This window comes from Podarcis melisellensis, assembly GCF_964234715.1.
Source record: "Podarcis melisellensis genome assembly, chromosome: 8".
Taxonomy (NCBI): domain Eukaryota; kingdom Metazoa; phylum Chordata; class Lepidosauria; order Squamata; family Lacertidae; genus Podarcis; species Podarcis melisellensis.
The window spans coordinates 33,295,631-33,315,833 of record NC_138540.1 but is presented as its reverse complement, the minus strand read 5'-3'; the positions used below and the strand labels follow the sequence as shown (position 1 = coordinate 33,315,833).

Below are 20,203 nucleotides of genomic sequence, written 5' to 3'. Positions count from 1 at the left end.
GCTTGCAAAACTCTGTATTTGTAAAAACCATATAAAAAGTGTTTATTGGGGAAAATTTGAAATAAAGCACTGATGAATTTTCATGAGGATTTCTTTTTGAATTGGTGCAAAATGTAGGAAACACAATTTAAGAATGAGAAACAGAACCAAAATTAACTCATCCTCCCATCTCTAATAAACACCCTGCAAGCCTTTCAGAAGGGCTGCACATTGCTGCATAAACCACACTGCCAACAAAATAAAGATCAATGCTCTGCGAATCGGGATCAATGCTCATCTGGAGGATGTATTTGGGACTTTATCTAGCAGTCATTCACGCTTGGCACCTATTGAAAATCCAAATTGGGAAGAGGCGGCTTCTCTTTCCCCATTCTACGCTTCTTGCTCAAAGTAATCAGAGATGAAAGCAAAACTGCGGAGCTCAATGATGTACACATGATTTGCATTCTTTCAAACAACATTCCAGATGCACACAGGAAAGAAAAATATGATTAACAATAAATCGGAGCAAATGCTTGTCAAAGCCCAGGCATAATAATAATAAAAAACTGTGTAAGCTTTATGGAAACAAGATCAGTACGACTGCTCATTTAGCAGGCTGGCCTGGAGAGGGAGCCCCATGATATTCTCTTGCTTTAAAGCCTGACTTGGGGGGGGGGGGGGAGATACATGGCAACTTCTACAGCTAGGTGGCAGTATATTCCCAAGAGAAAAAACCACACACCCTGTATACTGCTGTACTGTGGCTATTTGGCCATTAGAAACAAAGGGCATGCCATGCTGCTGCCTGGTAGCCCTGGCTGCCCCTTATTTGCAAAGCACCCTCGGGAGTGAGCGATTTGCCTTACCCTTTCCTTGCCACATGCTTTCAGCTGAAACTGCTATCTGGCCCACACCCAATACTTAAAAAAAATAAAATATTTATTATGAGTTTAAAGATTACAGAATAAAAAGAAAAAGAATTAAACAAAACAATACAATACAATACAGAAACAAAAAGACTACATATACATAACAAAACAAAATAAAAACAATTAAAAACACATCCAATACTTTCAATATCTTATCTTTTCATTTACTTGTTTCAGCGACCTCCTCGCACCTCCCTTTTTTGTATTCCACTTCAATTAACTGTTGCAGCAAATCCTTTCCATCTTCCTCAGTTTTCTGTCCTATAATTTATCTTAACACATTCTGACCTTATTTTTCCCTTTGATCCATTAACAATCTATTTGTACTTAATTCTTTATAACATTTCTTCTAAAGCCATACAGGGACGCGGACTTATAAAAAATATTGGGGGGGCCCGGGAAAGCTCATGAATAATAAATAAGCTCATGAATATGCAAATAAAGTGGCGCCGCCTCCTCGTGAGCGAATAGGGGAGAGCGTGCTGCGCCTATTAATCAGCTCCAAAGGAAATTGGGTGGAGCTTTTGCTCGGGAGGGAGGGCAGGAGGCATGCAGCCCGCCCCTCCCTGTGCATTTTGGGCTGGGGGAGGGGCGGCGATGGCGCTCTGCTGGAGGGGCGCCGGAGATTATTGGGGGGGCGGAGCCCCCCCAAACGAATTTTTGAGGGGGCTCGGGCCCCCTCAAGCCCCATGGAGTCGGCGCCTATGAAGCCATATAACTTCATTCCAACATCTTTCTAACATTCATTAATTTTACAATATTTCTGTAGATAATCTTTAAATTTCTTCCAATCTTCTTCCACCGACTCTTCTCTCTGGTCTCGGATTGTGCCAGTCATTTCCGCCAGTTCCATGTAGTCCATCAACTTCATCTGCCATTCTTCCTGGGTGGGTAAATCTTGTGTCTTCCAATACTTTGCGATGAGTATTCTTGCTGCTGTTGTTGCACACACCCAATACTTTTACTGCTGGTACGCTCCAGGCCCATGCTGGTGAGCTGTTTATTTTTTAAACACCTCATCCATCACTCTGGAAGGTTGCCTGGATGGAAAAGTTGCCATTAGGTTGGAAACCCTCTGCTGTTTTAAGCCTCCTTTTATTATGCATTTCCTCTTCTTTTTGGTGAAGCCTAAGTGGGCACCCTATGTAAGAGCTTGCACACCATTGTTCGGGGTTCCTCTCCTCCCTCCCTGTGTGGGGTGAGCGGGGGACCCTGTTGCAACAGTTTAATAAATATGCTTACTAGCTGCTTTGCTTCTCAATATTCTCTGGTTGGCCTGGTTGATTATTTTCTACCGATAGAGAACCTACTTAAGGACTCTATTTGGGCTCTTGGATACCTCATAAGGGAAAAGGATCGGTATTTTTTTATAATACATGAAAACAGCATCATTTTTATTAGTGCAACCAATGAAGGTGGACGCCAACATGTTTTGCTTTAAGAAATTAAATTTTCTGGAGGTCGGAGCGAAACAATATAAACTTAAAGTTTTTGCAGATGACCTAGTTTTGACATTACAGGAGCCAGAATCTAGTACGAAAAGAGTTTTACAATTGATACATGATTTTGGACAGGTCGCAGGATTTAAGCTAAATAAACAAAAAACGAAGGTGTTAGGGAAAAATATGACAGATGCAGAGTCAGAACGGTTTCAGAGAGAAACAGAATTATCATTGGTGAAAAAGGTAAAGTACCTAGGGGTTAATATAACAGCTAAGAATCTGAGTCTATTTAAGGATAATTATGAAAAATGCTGGTCTGAAATTAAGAGAGACTTGGAAAGTTGGGCAAAATTGAAACTTTCTTTGTTAGGCCGAATTGCTGCCATTAAGATGAATGTGTTGCCAAAGATGTTGTTTTTGTTTCAAACATTGCAAATTGTGGACAATACGGAGTGCTTTCGGAGGTGGCAGAGAGATATTTCTAAATTTGTCTGGCAGGGCAAAAAGCCCCAGATTAAGTTTAAGATACTAACAGACGCAAAGGAAAGAGGGGGCTTTGCCCTGCCAGACTTAAGGCTGTATTATGAAGCCGCAGCTTTCTGCTGGCTGAAAGATTTGCTACTTCTTGAAGACACTGACGTGTTAGATTTGGAAGGTTTTAACAATGCTTTTGGGTGGCACGCATATTTGTGGTATGACAAAGTTAAGATAAACAAGGCCTTCAAGAACCATATTGTCAGAAAAGCAGTGTTTAATGTCTGGACAAAATACAAAGACTTATTAGAAAATAAAACTCCGAGGTGGCTTTCACCCTTGGAAGCTAAGGCTTGGAAAAGACCCAATATGGAAGCCTACTGGCCGAAATATTGGGAATTGTTAGAAAAAGATGGGGACAACTGGAAATTGCAGAGTATGGAGAAAATGAAGGATAAAGTGCGAGACTGGTTACATTACGCTCAGATTAAGGAAATTTTTAAAAGTGATAAAAAGCTAGGATTCCAGGTGGAGAAATCGAAGTTGGAGACAGAGCTGTTAGAACCTAAGACTAAGGTACTTTCAAGAATGTATAACTTGCTGCTGAAATGGAATACACAAGACGAAATGGTTAAGTCGGCTATGATAAAATGGGCACAGGACATTGGGCATAACATTATGTTTGAGGACTGGGAAAGGTTGTGGACCACTGGGTTGAATTTCACTGCATGTAATGCTTTGAAAGAAAATGTAATGAAAATGATATACAGATGGTACATGACCCCAGTTAAACTTGCCAAAATATACCATTCGTCTGATAACAAATGTTGGAAATGTAAAGAAAATGAAGGAACATTCTTTCACCTCTGGTGGACTTGCCCTAAAGTGAAGGCCTTCTGGGAAATGATATATAACGAGTTGAAAAAGGTGTTTAAGTATACCTTTACCAAGAAACCAGAGGCCTTTCTCCTGGGCATTGTAGACCAGAAGGTGCTAAAGAAAGATAGAACATTTTTCATGTATGCAACAACAGCAGCAAGGATACTACTTGCTAAGAACTGGAAAACTCAAGATCTACCCACACTGGAAGAATGGCAGATGCAACTGATGGACTATATGCAACTGGCGGAGATGACTGGCAGAATCCGAGACCTGGGAGAAGAAAGGATTGAAGAAGATTGGAAGAAATTCAAGACTTACCTGCAGAAACATTGTGATTTAGTGGAATGTTAAGAAGGATGCTTGGTTATAAATAATTGGCCATCATTAAAATAGATTAAGAATTGATATTTAAGCATGTGGTCATAGATTTGGAAATAAGATGATAATTTGCTTGACAAAAATTATTAAAGAAGCAAATGGGAGCGGGAGGCGTGAGGAAGCTCAAGAATATTATGAAATTTTGTTAAAACAAAGCAATAATGTTCATTATTATTGTATTTTCTTATTTAAAAACCTTAATAAATATTTATTAAAAAAAAAAAGAAATTAAATTTTCTGTTTTCTACTCACTGTAATAGATACACACACACACACACACACACACACACACACTTTCTTTTTCTTTAAAAAGAGGCCATGGCCTAAACCCGTCTCCAGAGGGCAACCTACGCTGGGAAACTGCATTTTATAAACAAGGAACAAGTCCTGATTTTCTCCCCAGCCTCATGTATCCTACCTCAAAAATGAGAAACAGCCAGGAGAAGTGTCCTGTCCCTGGAAATGTTGCCAGGATGTATATGTATGTGATCAGCCTTATGGGGGAAGGTTTAAAAATGGAACGCCTTTGGTCCTGGGGGGATTTCCTCCCTGTGTGTTAAGAAATGCAGGAGACAAATAGATACTAATTAGCTGTGGAGAGAGCCTTGTGGCTCCCTGACCTTTCGCTCTAATCCATTTGGAGCGGAGCACCCTATTGAAATATGTTTGTGCCAAGGCAGGACAGTCAGTGGAGCTCCGGCTGCTGCATGATGCCTCTTCTGCTGGAGACCTTGACAGATCCATAAGTGTATGTTCCTCTTTCCCCCTTTCCCCCGATAACAGTTTGCAACGGTCCTTTTACATCTTTCGTTTTGTAATTTAAGGCTTCTGCCCTCCCAGCCCATCTTCCAGGCTTTCAGTGTTGCGCTGCATTCCTTCGTCTCCCCTGCTGCTGCTCCTCGGAAGTGCTATATGCTGGTATCCAATGCGGCTTTGGTGCACGGATGGAAGACGAATGAAAGGGTAGGTACCAGTGGAATGGGCAATGTTGGCTTTTCTTTGTATTTGTGGCGCTTTCAGGCATATTTCTTGCGAATCATGAATGTGAAGTTGTAGCCGGGGGCCCCCTTCCAGGCTGGTGTTTTTCTGCAACATGCAATTGTAATGGATTAGTGGTGGAATTATCCCGGGCCGTCCACACATTGTGCTGCTTTCTTAGCATTCCTGTTGAGATGCGACAGGTGCAGGCTATCTGTACTTTCTGGAAACAATTGAAGACATGCTTGTTCTGACAATCTTTCCCAGGATCAAAGCAGTTTGATCAAAAAGGATAAAATGATAATTTTTTTTCCAGTAAAAACAACAGACAACAATAACTTAAAACAATTGAACAAATTTAAAGCAGTAATAAACTAAGAACAGATTGAAACAAGTATGATCACTGTGACTATCTTGGTAGGCTGGTTTAAAGAAAAATGCTTTAAGCAGAAGCTCAAAAGAGTACAGTGAAGGCACTTGCCTGGTATCAATAGGCAGGGAGTTCCAAAGTGTGGGTTCTTCTGTCTTGATTTAAATATATATGTTTCTGTGTTTGCAACTCTTTTCAACCATCTTACGTGTAAATCGCCTTGTGGTGGTGGTTTAGAAGATGATTAATAAATCAGTAACAACCACAATATAATGTTTTGTAATACCTCCTTAATGTTGTTGTGTTATTGCTATCTAGAGGGACGCTCTTGTTCCACAGAGCAACAAAACAATAACCCCAGAACATTGGCAGTATGAAAAGTTAGAGGATTTTATCAGGAAGTTGTAGGACACACAATGATTGCAAATGAAGCAGTCAGTCCACCCTGGAACTTTTGCAGACACAAAGAGTAGGCAAAGTGGGATTGCATCTCTCTGCCCTGAATGTCAGCACAAATCATGTGTCTCTTATTCCCATCTAGTTCCACTCTTTGAATTCAACCGTCACGCTGTCTCATTGTAACAGGAGCAGTATATGTTCTCTTGCGAGAACGGGGCACATTTTCTTTTTATATTTTCTTGATCTCTCGCATAATATTGAAAATTGTCAGCTACTTGACTGACAGTGCTATTTGACTCAGTTCAGACAAAATGGCAAAATGTAGCTCAGAGCTATGAAACAAGCCTTGAAAGAGGCACATCCTCCCCCCCTCCCCTCACATCCTCAGAGTAATTGGCTGCTTCCTGGGTTTTAGAAAACCATAGCTGGTTGTTATGTCAAAACAGGAATCTATGGGTTGGGTCCAAAGATCCCTAAATGGAAGTCTGCTCATGAACCAGCGTTTTTTCATCTACTGCAAGTGGAAGGGTGCCGTGTGTGTGTGTGGTAGAGCCATTTTTATGGGAAATGGCAAGGGGGCTGCAAGCAGCAGTGAAATATTTGTGTAAGTCTCTGCTGGATTGCAGCCTCTTCTGCAAATGGAGTGGCTCTCTTGTTTGGATATCCAAATCTATGGGTTTCAAACCATAACCAGACACCGGTTTGCAATTCTGATTTGCAGGACTACAGTATACTACAGCTTGGCAATTCAGATGTAATGACAAACTATGGTTTGCAGCAAACCAGGAAGTGGTACAAAAGGAGAAGGAAGCTGTTTATGAGCTTTAGACTTCCAGGTACCTTTGTGTAGCACCAAACTATGGACTAGGCTTTGTCTTGGGAATTTGATGGCTCGAATTTGCTGGTGCATATTTTTGAAATGTTATTAAAGTCTAGTGTTTGGGAACTGTTCTGTTTAGAGTAGGTAGCATAAGATGTTAAAAAAAAATAATCAGTATCTGAAATGATCTGTGCTGCAAAACTCTCTTGGAAGCAGTTCTCTCACAGCCATGTTCCCGCTTCCAATATTCTCTTGGGAACAGTTAGGGTTAACAGATTTGTAACGCCAAATGAAGAACATGCTGGCCATTTTACTTTTCCTCCCAAATCCCAAACACGTTTGCTTTCTCCCTGCCTGCCTCTTTTTGAATCTGAGAAATATGAAGAGGAACAACATATTCTGGCTTGCAGAAGATAAAGCAGAACGGCTCAGAGAAGCTGATCGATCAGTGGAATTATCTCCACGAATTGCATGTAAGACATGCATTGATTGAAGACAATGCAGGACGGGCGAGGTGACCTTTTACACTAGCATTCTCTATTTAGAGCCGCTAATGGAGGGTGGCAGGGTGGTGAGTGTGTTTGTTCCAGCCTGGCTGCCAAATTTCCTAACGGGGACCCACTCGATCACGCAAGCCTTGTCCTTTTTCTTCTTTGGCACTCGCTAGTTCTACGTGCATTTGCCGCTATGTGTACGCCTCCCCTCTGCAAAGCGCAGGATAATAGTGTTATTTGCAAACAAAAATATTGACTTTCCTCAAGTGCCCCTATCTAAACATGGTTGTTTATCATATTTGCATCACTTCCTTCAATAAGCTCTTTTTCTCTGCGGGTGGAGCTTAATGGCTAAGATCTATGATCCAGGAAGTTCAATGTCTGAATTTTGCCTCTGTTGCTAGGGGAAGGGACCGATGCACATAGCTTCAGCTGAGAGCGGCAGGAAGCTGGTTTGTAGCAAAACAGACCATTGTTCCATTTTGTTCAATACTATCTAAACCAGAGTTCCCCAAACTGGGGTCTCCAGCTGCTTTTGGACTACAATACCCATCATCCCTGCCCGCTGGTCCTGCTAGCTTGGGGTTATGGGAGTTGTAGTCCAAAAACAGCTGGAGACACAAATTCAGGAATCACTGATACACTCACAGGGAATGGCTCTCCAGGGTTTCAGACAGGGGCCTTTTCCAGCACTAGCTAGATATGCTGGTTCTTGAACCTGGGACCTTTTGCATGCAGCTGTGAAGAGCCTTCTGGGAACATTCACTTCAGGTTTCTATTTGTTTATTTGTCATTTAATCTCAATCAGACAGAGGTACATCTTAGCTGTGGTTAGTGGAAACAAGGTGTCCTCAAGCCATAGTTCATGGGGGTGGGGAGGGCTATCGATGGCTACTAGCGATGATGGCTATGCTCTGCCTCCACATCTGGAAGCATCTGCTTGGCTATTGTGTGAACAGGACTGCTGTACTACATGGGCCTTTGGCCTGATCCAGCAGGCTCTTCTTATGAGAAATTAAATTCAGTTTTCATTTAATGGTGCACTTGCCGAGTTCATACTTTCCGAAACAATATGCCCTTCCAAAACAACATAGCCCTCCTTCAAGAGTTGCACATGAGATGCCAAGAGAAACTGAGATTGACATAGTTGCCATAAGACAAACAAGCTAGCCTGGCCCAGTGGATTAAAACTGCCTCAGAGACAAGCACTCTGGGTAGTTTGAGGTAAGTCTCTCCACCTCCCAACTCGGGGCATCATGTGGGGGGCGGGCAGGGAGAATCAGCCTTCCCTGTGTTTCGAGGCCTCTTGACTATTCCTGTTGAGCACTTGTATTGTCAATCAGCCTATTCAGTCCTATGCACTGTGTTTCACAGGCAAACATAAGCCCATCCCCCACCCTCAAGGGTGAATAAGCATTGTGAAAAGGAAAGAGGAGTGTTGGGGATGGAGAGATATGGGCTAGTGGAGTCACACCCTTATTCAAAAGCTAGGTCTTCATTGCTGGCAATGAGGATCAAGAGAATTTCTGGCCAACTCAATGGATTCTGTACAGTGATGGCATAGCAAACCATAGTTTGGTGTGACAAGAATGGGCATAGCCTCCCGCTGAGCTCACACTTCCCTTCCCTTCCTCAGGTGTAGTCAAAAAGAGATCAGAAGCTTTCCCTTCTGTTTAGTGCTTTGCCTGAACCCTCATATGTGCTTAACCATAACTATGGTTGATGAAAACAAGGCAGATTCATAAGCTCCACAAGTTTCCAGCAACTGGTATTCAGACACATTGCTGCCTCTGACTGTGGAGGCAGAGCACAGCCATGCTGAGTAGCCATCAACATTATTATTTTATTCTTATTTATTGAATTTATATACCGCCCTATACACGGAGGTCTCGGGGTGGTTCACAGAACAGAATCAAAATACAAATCCACACAATATATAATCAAAATATAAACCCAATAACCCCCTTCTCCTCCATGAATTTGTCTAATCCTCTTTTAAAGCCAACCAAGTTGTGCTCATCCTTATACCTTTCACACACATTTTTTGCTCATCCAATAGCCAAATTACAAGGGGTAACAATGTGGAGGGGGGAGGGTGCCCTCTTTGGGGGGACTTCAAATTAACAGCATCCTCTGTTTTTGCACCCACAGACTTTATCAGTGACCCAGGAAGTGAGCTGTAGGAATACAGATAAAAGCCAGGGCTTGGGAGATAAGGAAGTGGCTGAAATGCCTTGTGTAGTGGCAGATAAAGCGGAATGCCTGTTATGGCAATGTCCACAGAGGCTTTGTTTCTTAATGCAGTCAATAGCTGCAGGGCGCCTTGGTTGTTTGGCCCAGCAACAAGGCCAAAGGGGGAGGGAATGAGGACGCTGTATCAAGGATCCCCGTTGCATAAGACGCTTCGCTTGAGCATGGGAGGGTCTTGCGTTTCCGATTACATAAAGAAGTTTGCGGTAAGCAAATATATATATTTATATATTTGTAAATATATATATTTTTAAAAGTAACTTTAAAAACTGCTTGTATGTAAGGTCTAATTGACACTGTTGCATTTTGTCTCAGACCCTTTCCAATTAGCTGAGGCTGTTGTAGCTAACCTAGGGATGTGTGCTGGTTTTGGTTTTAATTGTATGTTACATTTAAAAAAAAATAAATCTCATTGATGTGCACTGTTTTGATGCATGCAGTCTTGTCTGATGAATAGTGGCATAAGAGAGGACCAGATTATGATAATAATGAATAAAAAGTCATAAATACAACAAGGGATCTCTGTGTGTGTTTGTCCAGAATGGTTCCCATTTAAATTATTTTCATTTTGTTCTGCTTTTCTTCCAAATCGTAGCACCATTGTGTTGTTGTTTTCCTCTGTCCTGTCCTATATGAGTTAATAGTACATCATCATTGGAGGTTGGGCGGTAAGGTCTGGAATGGTTTCACTGGAAAACTGTCACAAATCATGCAAAGAGAGGGATGAACTTCAAGGAGTTTCCTGCTGAAAACTGTTCAGTTATTTTTCTTTTTGCCCAAGAAAGCAACATAGCATAAAATGAAAATCAGATAGGTGGGACTTGGGGAAGCCCACTTAACAATGTTTAGAAAAATAAGGATATGACAAGAATTTGTTCGTATTGTTTGTCTTTTCTGTTTGTGTTTTTATTTGTATTATAAAATGAATAAAAAATTTTTGGGGAAAAAGAAAGAAAGAAAGCAACATAGCTAGATTCTTTGTTTCTAGTTTTTCTCTGAGCATGTCACCTAATCATTTATCAGAGATGGCAGGGAGAGGGAGCTTTTGAGGGGTGGGGGAATGAGTAATAACCTTGGTGATTTACTTAAAGGATAGAAACCTTTGCTTTTAAATGTGCATTCCTCTAATCCTGGGACCTGGGACCTTGTGACGCTACAGATGTTGTTGAACTCCATCACTCATCAGAACCAGCCAGTAAATGTAGAAGTGAGAGTTGCAGTGGAGGCCTAAAGTTGTCCACAATTTTTCTAATCCCTTAAATCCACAATTGATTTTCAGTGAAGAACAGCAATGCGGCTAGGGCTGGACTTTGGTGCTGAAGTTCTAGGCCCCACAGCCCCTCCCTGCTCCACCCACAAATGACCACCTGGTTAAAGGTAGATGGTGTGGCAGTTGCAAACAGGCTCCATATCTTCACCTGACTTGGCACTGATATCGTAGAATTCCCTTCTGTTGTCTCCATCACCGTCATTTTATAATTGACGGGCAACCAGCCAACTATAGAGAGGTTATGGTAGTTACAGATACTTACTGTTACAGATACTCTTACTGTTTTCACCTTGAAAACATATCATACTTTTCTACATCAAAAATGAGGGCTTATTTCCAAGCAAATGTGTTGATCGTTAGATGGCCACCAACTTGGATGGCTTTAAAAGAGGGTTGGACAAAGTCATGGAGGATAATGCTGTCAATGGCTGCTAGCCACAATGGCTCGGCTCTGCCTCTACTGTTGGAGGTAGCCATGCTTTGCTTCTGACTACCAGTTGTGGCAAACCACAGGAGGGGAGAGGGCTCTTGCGCTGGGGGCCTGCTTGTGGGTAGGTAAGAAATAAAGTAGGCAGGAATATTTGTGGTATAAAAAGTTGCAGAATTTTGGCAAGGAGTTGATTGGAAATGAAACAGTATGTCTACCATGAACTTTTTGCAGGTGCGAACAATATTGAAAACTTCAGAGCATGGGAAGTCACCCAAAAGATATATAATTTGGCATTGAATATTTGGCTTTTTTGATTGTATCATAATTTGGAATGTTTTAATGTGGTTTTATAGGATTGTTAAAATGGAAAATTTAATAAATATTATTTTAAAAAAGGGGAAAAAAGAAAACACATCATGTATAACTGCCCCAATACAAATAATCATGGATGCACAACGGAAAGGGCATCTGAAGGGACCATTAATGGCCTAACTCATGCGTCATGGTAAGCCAAACCATGGTTTATCTGGGACCACATGAATGCAGCTTCCTAAAGAGTCACTTGCAGCCTCGTTGCTCCTTCCATAACTTTTTACTCCTACATCATGCTGAGCTAAGCCAAAGTTTTGCTCCACATGTACTCTGAACCCAGGCTCATGGGCCCCACCTGCACGTTACATTTTAAGTATCTTCATATGACATTAAACGGTCATAGGTTCCCTCAAAGAACCATGGGAACTGTTGTTTGTTAAGGGTGCTGAGAGTTGTTAGGAGACCTCTGTTCCCTGCACAGAACTACAGCCTCCAGTATGGTTTAAAAATCGACCTCCTCTTCGCAGGGAACTCAGGGATTTTGCCAGGCCTGTAGCTGTTTTTAGAGGCAAGTTGATTCATGTGGAGGCTTCTGTAGGTGGTCCGTTGCTGCTGGCAGACCAGCCCTGGGAATGTGGCTCCAAGTGGGGAGACACCAAAAGGAAGACATCAAAAGAGTTTATCCCTTTTGGGTATCTCCTTTGGGATATGGTGAGGCTGAGAACATTCCCTTTGATGATGGTTCTGAGGATGGGCTTGCTCCTGGGTGATAGAAAGAAGCAGGTGCAAAGATATGAGTCAACGTGACTTCTACATGTGAGGTAGATGCTGAGGAGCTGTATCTCTGATGACAGTATGAATGTGGCTCATGTATGTATTTTCAATATGATTGATGGTGCTTCTGGTGGTTTTTGCTCTTTTATAATTGTATTAACTTATTGTATTTATTTATTGTGCATTTGCATTTGCATTTACTGTACTTCTATTATATCCTGTATTTGTTTTAATTGGTTTCCCGCTTGTGTGTTGGGGGGGGGCAGTTTGGGCGAAAAGCAGTACAGTGGTACCTCTGGTTACAAACTTAATTTGTTCTGGAGGTCTGTTCTTAACCTGAAAACGTTTTTAACCTGAGGTACCACTTTAGCTAATGGGGCCTCCCACTGCCGCCACGTGATTTCTGTTCTCATCCTGAGATAAAGTTCTTAACCCGAGGTACTACTTCTGGGTTAGTGGAGACTGTAAGCTGAAGCATTTGTAACCTGAAGCGTTTGTAACCCGAGGTATCACTGTATATAAATAAACCAATGAATGAATACTATGGTTAGGTGATCAGAAACTCTTGCTGCTCTACTAGAAATCACCTGGAGATCTTCCAGTAGATTCAGATCTACCTTCTGTGCACACCTGTGGTAAATAAAATAGTCTTCATTGCCTTTCCTACAGCAGACAGTGAAGGAACCAGGCATTTCATTCTTGAGAGCTCATTAGCCAAATCCAGATGTTGCAAGGCACCAATTGGCAAAGTATTAAGATCCAAGAACTTCTTCTCAAAATACCAATAGCTTTAAAATATTAATTAAGTTGTGAATGAAAGAGTTCTTGGTCTGAATTGCATCTCTGCTGTGAATGCGCTGGATATTCTTCTTGGAGGGACTTGGACCCCTGCCCCCGCAGCAGGAAGATAATGGTCTTGGCCTACCACATAGGGTCGTTGTGAGGTTTGCGACAAGAGAACCAATGTGCAGTGCTTTGAATGCTTGACAGCTAAGTATTACTGTTGCCAGGCATGACTGCTCCTCTGCTCAAGCTGTTACCCCTTCCTTGGCTCTCTGTTGTTGTGGAACTGCCGAGCCTAAGCTTCAACCGATAAATTATTCTTGTACGTGTGACTGACGTCAAATGAAAATGTCACAGAGATCTAAGTTGGCAGGTGAGCATGTGCCAGAAAGCACACACTGAGAGGAAGGTTGTGGGAGACCCAGGTATCAAAAGAGACTGCTTGGGGAGCTATTCCCATGGTTGGTGTGGTGGCTGGGAGTTGTCCCTGCCCCTCCAGGAAATACTCCAGTTACTGCTAATGGAAAGAAGATACTGACTCTCTCTCTCTCTCTCTCTCTCTCTCTCTCTCTCTCTCACACACACACACACACACACACACACACGCACGGACACCTCGGTACAGAAACAAACACATAATCAAAAGCTTGTAAGAATTAGCCTGGCCCAATGATTTCAGCAAGATTCAGGTGCTGCAAACATTTCCAGCATTAGAGCCTCAGTAATTTTTGTGGGAAAATCATTTTTGAGGGCTAATTATTTCACCGTTAATTGTGGAAACAATGTTGACATGCCATTCTGCGGAGATTTTCTCTCCCCCCCTTTCCTTTTACACTGGGGGCTCTCTTGGCACCGAATGAAGAATTCAGTTTGAGTTGTTTCAGTTGACAAAGGCATGCTGGCAGTAGATATATACTCCATATCACTGTCATGACGGTCTATTTTTAAATTTCAACTGCCGGCCAAGCTTGGGCGCGGAAGGCATGTATGTGTTTTGATCATTGTGCGCACATTTCTGTTTTCACAATGCTGGCTTCTTTTAGGCCATACTATGTTGTATCCAGCTCAATTCCATCCTTTCCTCTTCGGACGAAGCAAAGCATTTTATGTGGTTTCAGTGCACACCGCTGGCCTTCCCCAAGGAGTAGGGGGAAAACAGCAAAACATTCTTGCCCTCTCCTTTCTCTGGGTGGGGATGTCTGCTACATGACCATTGCCAATTCTCAACATGCTTGGTTATCAACAGCCTCTCAAGGAAAGAATTTTAAACGATTCTGTGACGTCAGAAGGCCAAGTGGGAGGGGGAGACATCCCTCAAGCCCACCGCCAAGTTAAGATCATCATTATAAGCCTACAGGAGGAATATCTTACATAGCAGCTAATTAGTGACGCCCTCACAAAGTGTTCTAGAATTTTCCTTCCTTTCCAACTCGAGATGGAATTTCATAGAGCTATCCTCTAATTTCAACAAGTAATGGGGCTACCGGCCTAATCCTTTTTTTTTTTTGCCACAATGTCTGAAAGCAACCAGGAGATCGATGAAGAGTTTGTAAATAAGTCACGGGTTACGAAAGGGAACAGTTTAAGCACAATGGACCAAAAACTGAACCTTCTCAACGAGAAGGTAGACAAACTGCTGAATTTTCAAGAAGACATGACAGGAAAGCTTCAGAAGGTTAACCAAGGGATCGATGATTTGGGGAAAGGCCTTCACAGGCTCACCGTCTCACGGACGCCTGCCGACCAGATCGGTGGAGTAAAAAGGGGCCTGAAATTTGAAGACGGGGTTCACCAAATGGACACTCAAAGCACATGTACTGAGATCCTGAAGCTTATAAAAGTGACCCATCAAGATGCTTCAAAGTACAGGGAGAGGCTGGAGAAGATGGAGAAAATGGTGGACTCGGTGGACAAGGTTGTGAGATGTTTGGGAGAGACTTTCAAAAACTCAAAGGTGGTGGATTTTATCCTGAAGGGTGTTGTCCCTTGGCAGAAAGGGAGCCTGGTTGAAACCGCAGAAGAGGTGAGTCCCCCTCTCCCTACGTTGCTTGTTCAAGACCTCCTGCATTAGTAGAAATCTTATCACATTTATTTAGTGGGATGGGGAACCCATGACCTTCCAGGTGGTGTTGGCCTCTATCAGTCCCAGCTAGCATGATCAATGGCCAGTGATGTTGGGAGCTGTGGTCCAACAATATGCTTTAGATCCCCTCCCACTGTGTATGATTTTATATTCCAGACAACTGGTCTTCAACAGATGAGTCAGGACCTTGAAGTGGTAAAAATATAAAAATAGAAAACCAAGTATACATAACTAAGGAACATATTTTCAACATCTGCTGGATCAATATTTCCCATGGACATCTGGCTGACCACTGAGAGAAACTGGATGTAATGTTGATAGTTTTTGAATAAAATTGTTTGTGCCCTGGAACTGTAGGATTCAATGCTAAGTTTAGCATTCTCTCTGTGATGGTATTCTGCCCATCCTTTCATCTGATTATCCTTCCTTAAAGAGAAATAAATTTTTAGTTTTCAGGCAGACAAATTGTATAAGCCTTTACATTATTTTTTGTCTCAGTTTATGAATTGCTAAAAGAGCTGTCTTGACACATAGCACCACTGTTTCATTGTATTTGTTTATGTGTTCAGTTAATTTTATCAGTTTTGCCTTTGTTATGTGTTGTCTAAATATCAGTAAGTCATCACCAAGAGGGCTAGACCAGATGGTTCCCCCCCCCCCCGATCCAGCTGATCTCTTCTTAAGTTCTTTTGTCTGGATAGACCAGTTGAGATTCATTTGTAGCAAGTGTAACAACATTAGCAAGGGGGTGCAGGCCTGGTGTGCATGTGCGTGCTCACAAAAATCACCCCAGAAATATGTCTCCAGTTATCTGTGTAAGGTCATGAGTTTAGACAAGAGCTGGGAGCTGAGCAGTAGGAGAAATGGCAAGGCGGTATGAAGGAAGACGGCTGGAGACTATAGAGTGTGTGACATATATGCATGGGGCAATGTGCTGCAGCTGTCACAGGGAGATCAAACGGCAAGAGAAGCTTCTATCCTCATGGCACTACGGCACAAAGATGTGCATTTCCCCCCCGCCCTTCCTCCTCGCCTCACTCTGGATGCTTTAAGTACTTGGTTCATGTAAAATGTAGTAGTTTCTAATATGTCTATTGTAGTACAGTGGTACCTCAGGTTAAGTACTTAATTCGTTCCAGAGGTCCGTTCTTAACCTGAAACTGTTCTTAACCTGAAGCACCACTTTAGCTAATGGGGCCTCCCGCTGCCACCATGCCGCCGGAGCACAATTTCTGTTCTCTTCCTGAAGCAAAGTTCTTAACCTGAGGTACTAATTCTGGGTTAGCGGAGTCTATAACCTGGCGTGTACTTAACCTGAAGCGTATGTAACCCGAGGTACTACTGTAAAGTGATTTGTTTGTGTGTTGCCGACACAGCTCCTTGACAAGGGCAACCCTAGGTACGTCTCCAGCCTAACGTTAAACATGCAGGGAGTTTCAAAGCACTGGTGCTGCTACACCGAAAGATGCAACTCTGAACGCAGGCAGAACAAACAGCCTTGAAGAAATGTTCATTGCACACGTCAAAGTGGTGGAGCAAGGAGGTTGAGAAACCGCCTCCTCTTACTTGCTGTGCAGTGATATGGATTGGGTCCAGAGGGAGAGGGCAAGGGAAGGAGCATTGATTTCCATGGCAAGGACACCGAGGCCATTTTGACCAAACGCTTCCCAGCCCGAATCTGAAAATGACACCGAGGGAAGTAAATGAGGGGAAAGGCTATTTAATCCTTGCAAGTTAACCATGGCAAGTGGGTGGCTATTAGCCACAATGGCTATGTTCCCCCTCCATTATTGGATGACGCCCTAAATGGCCTTGGTCCTGTATACCTGAAGGAGCATCTCCACCCCCATTGTCCAGCCTGGACACTGAGGTCCAGCACCGAGGGCCTTCTGGCAGTTCCCTCACTGCGAGAAGTGAGGTTACAGGGAACCAGACAGAGGTCCTTCTCGGTAGTGGCGCCTGCCCTGTGGAACGCCCTCCCAGCAGATGTCAAGGCAATAAGCAACTATTTTACTTTTAAAAGACAACTGAAGGCAGCCCTGTTTAGTGAAGTTTTAAATGTTTGATGCTGTGTTGTTTTTAATATTCGGTTGCTGTACAGTGATATGGATTGGGTCCAGAGGGAGAGGGCAAGGGAAGCTGCCCAGAGTGGCTGGGGAAACCCAGTCAGATTGGCGGTGTATAAATAATAAATTATTATTATTATTATTATTATTATTATTATTATTATTATTATTATTATCCCTCTGAATATCCAGCGGCTGGGAATCACAAATGGGGGGAGTGCAGATGCCCTCAGGTGTTGTTTGTGGGTTTCTTGTAGGCAGAGTTCTTCTAATGTTCCTTTGCTCATCCCCCACCACAAGATTTTGGGATGGCCACCAACTTGCATGGCTTGCGGGAGGGAGGAGTAAGACAAACTCACGAAGGCTAAGACTTGTCAAGAGCTACTAGTCCTGCTCTTGCACACATGGGCTGCTTGCAGGCTTCCCATTGAGGCATCTTGTTGGCCCCTGTGAGAACAGAATATGGGACTAGATGGGCCATTGGCCCTGATCCAGCAGGCTCTTCTTACAAAGACTTTCCCTTTCCCCCCTTTTAGACTAAAGATAAACCAGAAGAAAAAGGTGCAAAAGGGAAGCATGTACCTAGCAGCAAAGGAATCCAGGGAGAAGGCAAGTACTCCTTGAAAGGTATCTACAAATGCATCACACTGAACAGATTTGCAGAGCGGGCACAGAGTCCATTGCTGAGAAATTTCATGGCACTTTGGCCAATATCAGGACTTCACTCGAGTTGGGGTCTTAATAAGATAAGAAATGCAACAAATGAGCTAAATGTTAATTTTATTTCTTGATTTCAAGTATTCGCTATACACCTTTAGGTGCCAGGCAAAAACATTTCTCTAACCAGGCCTTTGGTTGATTGACATCCAGTGCCTTTTAAAATGTGTGTGTGTGTGGGGGGGTGTTATTGGGTTGTTTTTGGTTTTTTTGTGATTTTATCTCGTGAACTGCCCAGAGACCTGTGGGTATAAGGTGGTATACAAATACAAATAGACAATTAATAATAATAATAATAATAATAATAATAATAATAATAATAATAATGTAGTGCACACACAGAATGGAAAGCGAGATGTAGTGGTGGTACCAATTTTGGCCTCGCACAGGTCACTGCTGAATTTTGAAAGACGAGAGTCTACCCCTAATACCACTTTACAATAGCTGCTCCCAAAGAATCCTGGGAACTGCATTTGTTTCTGTTTCACTTTTTTTTAAAAATAGTGTCCAGTGACTCTTACTTTCCTCCCAGAGCTACAATTTTCAGAGTGGTTTAACAGTTGAACCCTCTTCCCAGGGAACTCTGGGAACTGTAGTTCTGAGGGGGAAATAGGGGGGCCTCCAAACAACTCTCAGCACCCTTAACAAACTACAGTTCCCAGGCTGCAGGTTCGATTCCTGCATGGCAGGGTCCCTTCCACCTCTAAAATTCTATGATTCTAATACTTCCCCCCAGAGAATATACATCCTTATTCAGAGGCTCCCCAAAGTTTTTACAATGAAGACACACCTATCAAGCCTTAGTCTTATTTGGGACCAACATACACATTCCATGCAACTGATACAGGGAACATCCTTTTTAAGATTCTATGGGAGAAGTAATAACTGTTTGAAACGGTGTGGTGCTGCTTTAAATGTACAGTACAAATGAAGCCTTAGGCAGTGCTCTCCCATCTTTTTTTCTTTTGCAAAGTGGGTCCTCCACCCCATATATACTGCCTTCCACTAATGGTTCATCCAATGCTTTCTCTGTTGGTATCATTTCTGTCCTTAGGAAACAAAAGGGAGAAAAAGTTGGATGGCGGTGATGGAGCATGTGAAAAGGTGAACGTGGCTGGTCCGGTCCTTTCCAAAGTTGACTGCAGTCCACGTACGGAACAGCAGGCAGCCCAGTTGGAAACCAAAGAAGCTCAGGGACAGGCAGGTGACCCCAAAGGTTGCCCACAGCAAAAGGACGCTGCTGGGGTCAGTGCCTTGCTCCAGAACAATGGCCTCTCCTGCGTAAGCAGCGGCAATCCAGCTGAATGCCAGAAGACAGACAAAGCCTCTGGCCTGGAAGATCCTCTTAAGAAGCATGTCAATCCAAAAGCAAAGGGAAATGAAAACGAGGTTTCCCAGCTTGGTGCTCCTTCTGTGAAAACTGTGTCATCTGCCTCTAAGCCTGGTGGTGAAGTTATACGGACAAGGTAATGGCGTAGCCTAAAGGTAAAGGTAAAGGTACCCCTGCCCGTACGGGCCAGTCTTGCCAGACTCTGGGGTTGTGCGCCCATCTCACTTAAGAGGCCAGGGGCCAGCGCTGTCCGGAGACACTTCCGGGTCACGTGGCCAGCGTGACAAAGCTGCATCTGGCGAGCCAGAGCCGCACACGGAAACGCCGTTTACCTTCCCGCTGGTAAGCGGTCCCTATTTATCTACTTGCACCCGGAGGTGCTTTCGAACTGCTAGGTTGGCAGGCGCTGGGACCGAGCAGTGGGAGCGCACCCCGCCGCAGGGATTCGAACCGCCGACCTTTCGATCGGCAAGTCCTAGGCACTGAGGCTTTAACCCACAGCGCCACCTGCGTCCCTTAATGGCGTAGCCTAGAGGTGGGCAAAGCTTTTTTGCCCAAAGGGCAGCATTCCATTGCGAACAAGGCTTCCGGGGACTACATGCTAGTGGTGGTCAGGGATAAATGTGGGTGGAGCAAGAGAGGTGACTCATAATTTTGTAGGGTAGGCTATGTTCCAACCATGCAAAAGCCAGAGTCTTTGAGAGACAGGGCTGTCTCTCCTCCCAGGCAAGCAAGGGGCGTGATTGCAATTCAAGGACACATTCTAAGCAGGCGAAAGTTCTCAAGGGAGGCATCAGTGCAGGGTAGCTGAGAGATATTACCTGGGGAATGGGCCTGGGAAAAGGGCTGAGGGCTGGATAGAAAAGCCCAGAGAGCTACATTCAGACATCGGGTTCCCCACCTTTGGCATAGCCTCTTATTTTCTCGTAAAATGCTTCTGAATGCCAGTTGCTGGAAAACACAGGAGAGAGTGCACTCATGCTTGGGTCTTGCTTGTGGGTTTCTCATTCCGGGCATCTGGTTGGCAGCTGTGAGAACAG

General features: G+C 43.4%; 1 protein-coding gene across 4 annotated transcripts in view; it reads left to right on the top strand.

The window, feature by feature from the left end:
* The first annotated feature begins 4,545 nt into the window (after positions 1-4,545).
* The window catches only part of MYLK3 (myosin light chain kinase 3), a 31,185-nt gene continuing 15,527 nt past the window's right edge, over positions 4,546-20,203 (top strand). The window contains exons 1-4 of one of the 4 annotated variants that reach the window (XM_081924029.1): positions 4,546-4,568; positions 4,912-5,050; positions 17,653-17,743; positions 18,888-19,299. In XM_081924029.1, coding sequence (XP_081780155.1) covers positions 4,561-4,568; positions 4,912-5,050; positions 17,653-17,743; positions 18,888-19,299 — 650 coding nt within the window. In that variant the 5' untranslated portion in view covers positions 4,546-4,560. Of the gene's footprint in view, positions 4,569-4,682; positions 4,836-4,911; positions 5,051-9,451; positions 9,605-14,288; positions 14,991-17,652; positions 17,744-18,887; positions 19,300-20,203 lie in introns of those variants that run through there. The other 3 variants (XM_081924031.1, XM_081924030.1, XM_081924028.1) reach the window with 3 other exon arrangements.